This window comes from Rhineura floridana, chromosome 11, assembly GCF_030035675.1.
Source record: "Rhineura floridana isolate rRhiFlo1 chromosome 11, rRhiFlo1.hap2, whole genome shotgun sequence".
NCBI lineage: Eukaryota > Metazoa > Chordata > Lepidosauria > Squamata > Rhineuridae > Rhineura > Rhineura floridana.
In genome coordinates this window covers 62867620-62879632 of record NC_084490.1, presented here as the reverse complement: position 1 = coordinate 62879632, position 12013 = coordinate 62867620, and the positions used below count along the sequence as shown (strand labels likewise).

Below are 12013 nucleotides of genomic sequence, written 5' to 3'. Positions count from 1 at the left end.
TAAATAGATCGTGTTGTGGGAGAAGTTAAGCAGAAGACATTCTATTCAGTATGTACATACAGTGTGATCACCTACACCCAGCAAAAATTACATGATATTCAATTACACTTGAATATGATGAAATTAGCCCCATGTTACAGTCATTGTCCAAGTGCTCAAGTGTGAGCACGTGCCGCCTGCTCCAAGTACATTGCAGACAAGATAATATATTGAACACATCATTGAAACTTAATGGTTTCAGGCAAGAGGGTCTGTAATTGCTGTCATATGTTTATGAGGGTGAGTGAAATTTGCATCAAACAAAAATAACTTGTAAAAAATGTGACCTGGAAAGATGTTGCAACTCTATTTTAGATCCTCATTCCTAGGTGAAAATGTGAAGTAAAGCTAATTCTGATTTTCACCATAACCAGAATGAATACACTGCAAATTTTTGAAAGATAGGTACTGTATTTTCAAAATGTCCTCCATCCCTAAGTTCAATGCTAAACTGAAGTTCAGGTTATGCTGTAAGGTTGCCAGGCTTGCAAGTTTCTAATGCCCTGGCCAGCCTTTGAAAGCTAGCCCAGAGTTCTTTCCCCCCCGATTCCTTAGTACCATTTGATTTTCTTGGTGGAAGCAGCAGCAACCTACAAAAAACAAAGAGTGGAAATGCCCCTGTTGTCACAGCCAATAATGGCATGCAGGAGATGAAGGAATTTAAGCAATTCCACAAGCTAGGACCCTGAACAAATAGTTTCCTGAACCACTTGCTCAAAGTTTTTGAATGCTTTTCATGATTACCAACTAGGTCCAACATGCCATCGATAACATCTGCTAGTTGCGTGCTGAATATTATTAGCCTCAACAGGGCCAGGTTCTGCCAGCTTGTCTGGTAACAGACTCTGTTCAGCAATAAAGATTTCCTCCATGTTAGCTATAACGTTTTTTGTCTTCTAATCATATGTCAAATACTACTAAGTTTGCCATCTATTCCCAGCAATTAGATTCTTCTCTATTATTAATGCAAGCAAGGATGAAAAGTCAAAGTAATAATCCACTATTTATATAGCAAGAATCAAAAAGTGCAATGGAATGGTTTTAAAAAATGGATGTCTATGGTTTCCTTACAGAAATACATGGTTTTCAAACATAAACCTCTTCTACCACAACCACTTTTTTTTGGTCCAAAGAATTGCTAGGCAAATTTCTTTACCATCCAAAGAGGGGACACCTCAGGCATTGTCTGCTGTTCTTACCATTTATTCCAAAATTATGAACCCTCTAGCAAATAAAAGAGGTAACCTCCAGTACTGTTTAGCACATAGTCTTTAAAATGTATCCACATGAAATATTAAACTGTATTTAAAAATATAACATGATAAAAATATTTTAGCAATTAAAATTATCCATAGAGTACAGGCACATTTCAGAGGCATCTGCAACATCTCACATTCTCAATATGGCAACTAGTTATTCATTTGTTACTCCAAATGAAGCAAAGGAGCTGCACTGAAACACTTGTAAAGACGATGGCCAACTCCAACATTCCCCTGCCCAATCTCCTTGTTCAGTTGACATACAATGAAATGTTTAAAATGTGTAATCAAGGGAGATCTTAGCTGTGTTAGCCAGCCCATTTTGATCCAAGGTGCTATGTGGTCCTTATCAACAGTTGTGAGGCTTGATAGTATGTCTCTGAATACCATTTGTGTGCCGTGGGGGCACTGCTGACTTTATGCCCTGATGTCTAAGTATAGGCATACAGCCCTTCAATCATATTTCCAGAGCAACCCACAAGGAAGAATAATTAAAATGTAAATACAAAAAATATGCTGCATACGAAACAAGGAAAATACACATGAGGTGCACCACTTGCAAGCACATTGGCTGCCCATACAGCATAAAGCCACTTAGCCTTCAGGGCCCGCAACAGGTAAGTATAACCAGAGACTCACAAAGGTCACAACTACAAAGGGTCAAAAACTTAAATCAAAAAGTATATCATTAGCAACAGCTTAAAGAGCATGGGGGTGCTTTTGCTGGCAATCCATTAGATGAAGTCACAGAAGACTGCAGTGGATTTCTGTATATAATACACTTGTTTCTGTGTCATAAAATGATAGCTGCCTTTATATCTAGGGACTCACAATTCTATCCTCAAACACCTAGAGTTCACCAGTACAAGCAAGCAATAATTTACCAGGCATAAATTGCAGATTGTCTTGCAAGGAATATAGAGATGACAACAATTTTAGTACCCTTGTCTGCTTCTGCACAGTTTTGATCTATTAATGAGCTCCCACTACAAACATAGGCCCCTAAAAAGTTGTGGGTGTACTCACAAGCCCATAAAACAAAAACAAGCTATCTGGCCCTTTGCAATCCACTTTCTCTCTTATATTTGATTCCCACCATGGCCATATGAAAAGGTACATTTGTCTCTAGCATAATGTGGCCAGAGCCATTTAGTTATGAGTTTTCGCTAACAGAAGTGAGACAGCAAGCTCTTTTATCTCCCTAAGGGAGAGTTTGACCACTAAGTTAGGGCTAATTCCCAAACGCATGTACATTGTTTGATTACTTAACACACAACAACTTATGGCTGAGAGCGTGAAGATCCTTCATGGAGAAGGCAGGGCATATATGGTGCTATATGTATGTGTGAAACAACCACACTGCCATCATTAAATTATGATAACCTCTCTGTTGATTCACTCTTACATTCTATGTATGTAATATGCATCTCTCTGTATATATAATAGGATCAATGTCTATCATCCAAATGCATCAACCAAACTATTTCCGACATGAAATCCTTACCCTGACAGGTGTTGTTCTTCTCTTCGTACCCTGCCTTACACATGCATTTTCCAATTGGCACCAGCCACTCCCCTTCAGCACTGCAGTGCATCCTTGGGGGTTCATCCGTCACAGAGTGGTTCACGCATGACCCCAAGACTTCCAGCAGCTGTGAAGAATCCGCTCCAGTGATGGTGTCAGGGAAGATGGCCAGGTTCCGAACCACCACAGGGCACTTCTTATAATATATCCTCACAGACACCAGTGCAATGCAGGCACCCACATCCTGGAAAGCAAGGTAAAATCCCTTTTTGGTCAGAGGCCCAACATCTCTCACCTCTGTGTTCAGCTTCATGACTCTGTCTCCAAGGTCTAACTCTGTAAAACTCTCATCTGCCGCAATGGTATCAATCTTGATGTACTGGTTTTCTTTTACATTCCTTCCATCTTCATTGTCAGATTCAAAATAATACATATTAAAAGTCTCTTTGCAAGTCCCAAGACCTCCAGGAAGGCTGTTACAGTCCCTAAGGGTAAATTTCAGTTCAACGAAGATCCGAGATGCTCCTTTGTTGGAGATCCAGTTTGTCAGAAGCCAGTTGTTCTGACTCTGTTCCATCACTCGGCATACTTGGTATGTGTGGATTGGTGCATAATTTTCATCCACCTCACCAATTTCTTCCCACTAAACATTTGAGGGAGGAGAGAACAGAAAGAAAAGAGAAATAAGAACAAAACTTTTTAAAAAAGAGGCGATAAGTGTCTCCAATTCTATATGCAACACTGTTAATAAGCAGAGGTGAAAGATGTTTGCAAGACATGGGTGACTACCAGATTTTCCAGAAGCCAGGTTGGGGAGAGAATGGCCTGATTCAGGAAGAATCCTGTTCTTATGGGGGCAGTCTCAGCACATACTCATAGGCACTCTTTATTACCCCTACTTTATACATTTTAGAGCTTAGCCATAGCATTGAAAGAGATTCTAGTGCCGTGCCCTGAGAATCCCTGAGTGCAAAACCTCTTCAAATTAAGCTCGTAATAACTAAGGAAATAAAAAGGAAATGCCCAGGTCTTATACACAGACGTAAACATGACAGCAGGAGAAATCTGCTTCTTATTTTATTGAGCAACCGAGGGTGCCAATCACTTGGCCTATTTGTTCAAGTTGCCCATGGCAACTAGCCCTCCAGTTTTCTGCACACTTACCATTAAGTTCTCTTTCTTTTCTGATACTTGAAGAGTTAAACTTAGATCAAAAGCTACATCATCCCATTAATGTTCAATTAACATGTTATACATTCCAGTCTGACATTCCCTCCATACTGAGGAAGAAACTGTGCACCGTAGAGCAAGTGGCTTCATAAGGAAGCAAATTACACACTCAGATATGCTCTCATAAAAGCTATGATCCAGCACAAAGAGAGATTCACATTGTTTTCAATTTTATTTGTTTACTTTTGGTCTATTTAACTGCAAGTATTCACTCCATCTTCATTTTGCCTACTTCTGTTTTTGTATCTTATGTCTATTAGTTCACGGCAGCAATCAGTCAAAAGCACATGCACTGTAAATGAATAACACAAAGTGGCTCCTCCTATTACAATGACCCAGTCCACAGAAGCCCACAAACCAAGCCTTTGTATAGTCAGAAGTCTCATGGTGACTTCCGGGAAGGGTGACTTAGCCTGTGCCTGCTTTTGAGACGGGCTCCTGCCTCAAAAGAAGCTTATTCAGATATATCAGTCAGATTTTTTTTTTTTTTGACTGATTAAACTTCTCCCGGGTAGGGAGAAACGAAGAGATTAACCTCAAAGCCTATTTTTGTTGGGACGACCAGATCTCATTAATTTATGGGACGAGGTCCAGCCGACGAAGGTGGGACGGATTTTCAACAACAAGCTCTATCTGATAAAGCGAACGTTCATCTTATCTTCTAAGAGAGAACGCACTAACAGGCAAGCACCCTTCTTTCTATATTTTTCTTTTATTTGACTTAAATTGTTGCTGTTTAAAAGAGATTTGCCAGATTGATCGGTTTTTGACATCTCACTGGGGAGCCATAACTTCTCTCTGCTACTCACTAATTAATAGCTTATCTCTGTTTTTGTTGCAAAAAGCTGTCCTGGATTTGCATTCTAAAGATATACACAGAAGAGGGATTTCTATTCCAGATTTTTATTTTGAAGAATATTATATTGTCTGAGACTACTCTCTTTTTGGTCTATTTTATTTTGACGAATCTGTTTCCTGACGACCGCCATTAATTGTTTCGATCCTGGGAACTGCATTTTGTTTACTTAAGCATGGAGAGATAAGGCTGTCTGCTCTGTTTATACTGTGATGTCACCAAGTTTGGAGTATTAACCCAATTGTTGCTGAAATAAGAAGTGGTTTTCCTATATTTTTCTTTTAAAATGGCAATTAAGAAAGTGGCTGAGAATCTGGAAATAACTATGTTTCAGAAAATAATGGATGAGATTGAGATAACGAAACAAAACCTGCGACAGGGTTGTAAGGAGCTGAAAATTGAATTGAGTAAAATGAAGCAGGAGATTAAAGATATAGGGGTCCCTGTGAGAGAGGTGACCCTGGAAGGGGTCCCTGTGAGAGAGGAGACCCCGGAGATTGGAACAAACGTGGAACAGGAAAAAGATTTGGAGTCTATGGACTTTAGAAACAAAATCTATTGTTTGGAGACACAGGAGATTAAAGACATAGGGGTCCTTGTGAGAGAGGAGACCCTGGAGACTGGAACAGGGGTCCCTGTGAGAGAGGAGACCCTGGAGACTGGAACAGGGGTCCCTGTGAGAGAGGAGATCCCGGAGATTGGAACAAACGTGGAACAGGAACAAGATTTGGAGTCTATGGACTTTAGAAATAAAATCTATTGTTTGGAACTCAATGTTATCTCTGAAGAAATTAATGAAGATTCTAGAGATAAAGTTATCAATGGCATGGATAATCTTCTGGACTGGAATGATGTGATGGAGCCCAATATAGAGAAAATCTATGGAATTAACTGCAGCCATGTGACAATGGAAAAACTTTCAAGAGATGACCCAGTGTATTTTGAAAAAAAGAACAGAGATATGATTTTACAGCAGTATTTCAGCAACCTATTCAGAATGGATGGCAAGAAAATATTTGGGATAGAGGTAATTCCCATCAGACTCTTACTATATGACTATGGCTTTGACAGCAAGATTATTATGGAATACTGATAATGGAAGATTGGATACTGAAATTACTGGACTTAACAAGACTACTGAAGATGGAAGATGGAAAATGGAACTAATAGGGATAATAGAACAATGGCTACTGAAATTACTGAACCTAACAGATTCTGATGTGATGGATTAATTGAAATGTTTATTTTGACTATGGTTATGACAATAAGATTATCATAATTAGTAATGAGATGGATTAATCGATATGCTTATCTGGAAAAAAAAATTGATAGATATATTTCTTAAAGAATTGAAACCTCTCTTTGACTTTTTGTGGAAAGAATAAAGTAATGTTTATGAGATTTGATGATTAAGTAAGATAACTACTGGAGGAAAGTGATTTTATAATATGACTTAAGAGACAGGATTGTTATATATTATAGACTTATAACTGATTTGATCTTTGACAAATGGGAAGTCAATATTTTACTCTTTATTTTTTATTTTTGTTTTTTTTTTCTTTTTTTCTTTTTGTTTAACTATTTTTGATTTTGTTTTTTGTCTTTGAATGTTTTATGATTTCGTCTTGTATGTTTTATGAAAATCTGAATAAAAATTATTGAAAAAAAAAAAAAAGAAGTCTCATGGTGAGTGTACCCGCTATCAGTTCTCACAACCACTACGGGCACTTGAGAAGAGTCTCCTTCCAGACATCTCTGCAGCCTGTCACCCTGCTCACCAACCATCATCCCCTGCCAACACCACCTGACTGCTTCTGTCCAGGTGGTATTTGCTACAACTGCCTTGTTTCTCTCTGTTGCTATCAGCAGTAGTCAGGTCTACCAGAGGCTAAGAGGACAAACAGTTGTGATGCTGACACTGTTGATCAAACTAGAAGATACTCTCCACGGATGGTTGAAGCAGTTGTGAAAACTGGTACAGATATCTATGAGCTCATGCACAGACTCCTGGGTAACTAAGATGGTACCAGTCTATCAGCCTAGCAAATTTAGAGTCTCTGTAAAGTATGCATGATACAGAGGAGTAAGGGAGGCTTGCTTGCATGTCTAGCGGTGTGGACACAAGTGGATGAATTCCATCTACTGGAAGCTTGTTCTGCTATGTATTCCTCTCGGCCCTTCTCCCTCTTCTACACCAATTCACACAACCCTCTCTATCTAGACAAGCAAAAGGCGTTAACCGAGTTCAAGGGCACTTTCCTGCCAAAAGACTCAAGAAGGTTGTGAAACAGATCTAGTGAAGGGCCAGACAGAGGTGCTTGAAGGGCCACATTTTGTCCTTGGGCTTGGCATTCCTTACCCCTCCCCTACAATAACTACCTATATTCTTCACAAGGACAAAGATTACTTGTGTTCCTCCCCTTACGGCAAAAGTGGTCAGATTAGACACATTCACAGAGTAGGGAAGCTATGAGCCAGGACAGCCAAATGGTACCTCCAGGCTCAGAGGTAATGAGCCACTGAAAAACCAGGTGCTGGAGAGAAAACCAGAGGCTGGTCACCACCTTTATGCCTTGCTTGAAACCCTCTCAGGTGCACAGGGCTGGACACAGCTAGAACACAGGAGCATACAAAGCTGCCTTATAGGAAGTCAGACCACTGGTCCATCTAGCTCAGTACTATATACACTGACTGGCAGCAGTTCTCTATGGTTTCAGGCAGGATCCTCTCCTCACCTGGAGATGCCGGGATTGAACCCATGACCTTCAGCATGCAAAGCAGATGCTTAACCACTGAGCTATGGCCCTTCCTCTACAAAACAGAATGTAAGAGGAGATGAGGAATGGGAAACCTCTTACCCCCCCACTACCAGTTGGACTCCAACTCCCATAAGCCCAAACCAGTGTGACCAGTGGCCAGGATGGGATGATGGGAGCTACAATCCAGCAACATTTGAAGGGTCACAGGTTCCCCACCCCTGGTATAAATGGGACCCTTGGCCTCACTGCCAGGGCCCATAAAGCTGGGCAGTGGGGGGGGGGGAGGACCCTGAGCAGCAAAGGGGTTCCTAACTGTCTAGCAAAAAATATATAAAGAAAAAAAATTCTCAGTGCCAGCAATTTCAGAATATTCAGATTTAGAGCAGAGATGAAAATAATCACCCCTTTATTGACCATCTGGCATTGATACAAAGTTACCAAACAGAAGAGCAAGATGAAAAGCCAAGTGAAGGCTGCTCACCTCTGCAAATCCACCAGGGAGAGATCATCAAGATCTTATCCAGGCTGTCCCCTTCCCTTATTGCTGTGTAAAACCATCTTGATTCCTATCTCAGTGTAGAACAGCAACCTCTAGTCCTCCTTAGACTGCCAAGCCAACCCTGAGACGTCTACTATCTGTCAAGATTTAAGATGCCAAACATCAATTCACTATTAAAAAAAAGAATTGCCAGGCAGTGAAGTGATTAAATAGTTAAGAAATGTTTAACATAATAATCTGATGAAGGAGCTCTCTAGTCCTGCATCCTGTGTCTGTTTTCAACAGTGACCAGCCATAAGCAGACCCTGAAAGTAGCAGCACTACCTTCTGTGTCTGTTGAGCCTGGTATCAGGCCTCTGAAAATGGAGGTTCCATTTAGCTACCATGGCTGATAAGCCTGCCATTTTTATATAGACACATAAAAAAGTGTAAGCTACACTAGTGACAAACTCCCCATCCAATGTAAGTGAATTCTATAAGAATGTTAGAAAAATATTTAAGAAAAATTAGCCAGGGCACCTAAAGAGAAACCACAGTGTTGACACGTTTCAATTTCTCTTAGCAGCACATGATTTTGAGATATATATGTGAACTAACTATGGGATTAAACACAAAAATATGTGGCATTAATTTGATGCTTAATGATTCTTCCAAGCCTCCAACAACCTGAGAAGGAAAACATACATGCATTTCAATTACCTGGTGTTAAATCATTTATAGCAAGTCCTATTTCTGGATCATAAGTGTTCAGAGGCTAACAACTAGTGAGTTAACAGAAGCAAGGCTTACAGTTCCTGGCAACCATTACGAAAGCACACTATTCACTTCGGATATAAATGCAAGGTGTAAAAGACAAAGATATCACACATACTACTAAAAATACAAGGCATACAGCATGTGGCAGACCAGCCTCAGGTTCAAGTGCTAATTTTAAAATGCCTGCACAAACAACAACTGTCAAGGCAAACGTTGGCTTGAATGGCTGGGTACAATTTGTAAAGGTAGGAAATTAGCGTGCTGTTTACGCAGCTAAAGGACAAGAGACAACTCAGCTGTCACAGCTGAAGTAGTTTACTAAAAGCCAAATTTAAGAACTGAACCTGTAATTTTCCCCAATTTGCAGCAAATTTTAATGATTTACTGCTACACGATGGTGGTAAGCAAGTAGCCTAAATAAGAAAAGGAATGTATTGTCCTTTTCTGGGGCAGACTGACAGTATATTAAGCATTAATGATTCATGATTCACTAGAAAAGACAATAATGCTGGGAAAACCAGAAGGGAGTAGAAAAAGAGGAAGGCCAAACAAGAGATGGATTGATTCCATAAAGGAAGCCACAGACCTGAACTTACAAGATCTGAACAGGGTGGTTCATGACAGATACTGTTGGAGGTCACTGATTCATAGGGTCGCCATAAGTTGTAATCGACGTGAAGGCATGTAACAACAACAACACGATTCACAGGTACTGTTTGTCTTCCATCTGTATTTTGTTTAACAACTGCATCCACTGACTGTTTACCCATTGCATTTGGAGTAATGCAGGATTTTCTTGATACATTTACACTTCACATTTTTTAGATGACACATGCACTTGCAACTGTGTGTATCAACAGGTCTACTCATCAGGAAGCCAGAACTGTCCAACTGTGGGGCAGCACTAGATCTGCTCCAAACAGATGTGTGAAATGAGTTCAACATACACCTTGGCTGCAGGGAACCTCATTTTCAGACTACAAATCTGCACTTCCCTCAGGTTTGTTTTTTTAATTATTGTGAAATGGGTATGTATCTTATCCTGGGCTTTATTAACACTTAAAAGCCAGTCCAGTTTGCAGGCAAGCCTGCATCCAATTGTAACCCAACTTCCAATTAGAGTTAAGTGGGAAATGTAACTCAAATTGAACGGCTGTTCCTCCAGAAAATGTAGCAAAAGGGACTGTTTCTACAAAACCAGAAATTCGGATATTTGGCACAGACACACCCCTCACAATAAGTATAATACTTTCCCTAACTAGATTAGGTTCCCATATTCACAAACCTATAAAATATTAAACAAAAATAGCAGATGGAAGACAGGACTAAAATGAGAGATTACAACAGATCAGGCTCATAAATATTTAAAATATGAATTAAGAATTCTCAAACAAAAAAAAAATCTGGTAAGACCCGACCACAGTGTCCAGTAGAATTTGCTCATTTATACCATGGAATGCTAACCACATACTGAATATCAAGGGACCAAACCTAGTATTTAAGTTGGAAACCTGAATAAGGCTCCAGCTTGCCTCAAGGCTCAGATTCTCATTAACTGCCAATGCCATCCTTACACATTCCTCAGTAGCACCGCTGTATGATATGTTTCCTGCTATAATTTTTAAAAATCACTTTCCAACATTTGCCAGACACCACCATCCTTGTAAAAATTGGCACGCATTTGAATGCAATAGCACCCAGATCAGTTGCATTCTTTGCTCTCCTATCCCATCAACTTTTTTAGGCAAGGATCATACCTAAACATGATCAAAATTTATTCTTTTCATGTGCTTCAGGAAAGGGAACGGATGCTACTTGATTTGGAGGCTAGGCACGCCAGCGTGCAGACAGCTTGCACACAGTTGAAAAGTTACAGCTATAAAGAAAGCAGCTAAGGGTGCTGTTTTGAGACTGCACTGCATTTCAGACTTCCTTCTGATTCTGTTTGTCTGCATCACAGCAGATATCTATATTAAGTTGGCAAATTTTCACCCTTCCTGACACCACCACTTGCATGATTTTTTTTTCCCCATCCCTCCTCAAAATGGAAAGCTTTGACTGCTGGACAGCAGGCAGATAAAAAGAACATTCTTCACAGGTTCAAAAGAAGCCGCTCTTTGAGGCTGCATGAAATGGCTCTACATTGTGTAGTTGAAAGACCATTTGCAACATAAGGGCAGCCAAGTGGCTGATCATGAATAAAATGCCTTTTAAAGGAGCTATTCCGTTTCATTTCTGAACATATTGCAGCAGAGACGAACCACAAATCCACTGCATGCTGTTTAAAACTTGCAGATAACACAGTCAAATGACTTCTACAGAAGGGACTAGGGAGAAGCTACTGGCTGGGTTTGGACACAACACTGAGCCATGGTTTGTTACAGCTATGTTTTTTCAACAAGCCAGGATCCAGCTCACAGATGAGCAAAGAAAATAATGGCTTGTTTAACCTACTGATGGGTTTGCTGTCTCCTCTGCCTGCTTTCCAAGTACCCGTCTACTATACCAAATACCTTTCTGGCAGTCAGCAACTGACACAGCCTCACCCTGTTACTTACTCCTCACAGGGCATACAGCCTTTTTAATTAAGGCTTCCTGCCTGCTCCTGAATCCTGCACAAGCTTCTTGCCTTACTTCCAAAACCTCCAGAGCCTTGCCCCATTTATCTTGCCACTCTTATCCCTACATATCCTTGCTTATGACCTTTTGCTCTTCCAGCTTCACCTCCGTTAGCTCTCCAAAGGTCTTCTGCTCCCTGAAATGACCCTGCCTTTTCTCACTTGCTGCCCTTTATGCCTTGAACTATTTCCCAAAATGCCTACCTAGAACCATCACCCTTTCCACAAGTCCTTCCCCAAAAGTCAATATTTTCAGGAAGCCTTGTCCCTAGTCCCAATACCCTAACACTGTAATGAAGCCAAAGTATATGTAATTGAAATAATGACAATCTCCCCTTTTCACCCCGCCTCCATCGCCTGTGTTCTTTCCTTGTATCTGTTTAAGACTGAAAGCCGCTCGTGCGAGGCACCAGTCAAACCTCTTCTCTGTAAAGCTCCATGTACATAGATGCTGTAATACAAGTAATAAATA

The 12013-nt window shown here is 40.3% G+C and overlaps 1 protein-coding gene across 13 annotated transcripts in view; it reads right to left on the bottom strand.

Moving 5' to 3' along the window:
- The window catches only part of EPHA5 (EPH receptor A5), a 404439-nt gene that overhangs the window by 328489 nt on the left and 63937 nt on the right, over positions 1-12013 (bottom strand). For all 13 annotated transcript variants that reach the window (XM_061590682.1, XM_061590678.1, XM_061590680.1 and 10 more), the window contains exon 3: positions 2803-3466. In XM_061590682.1, the coding sequence (XP_061446666.1) occupies positions 2803-3466 (664 nt within the window). The remainder of the gene's footprint in view (positions 1-2802; positions 3467-12013) is intronic.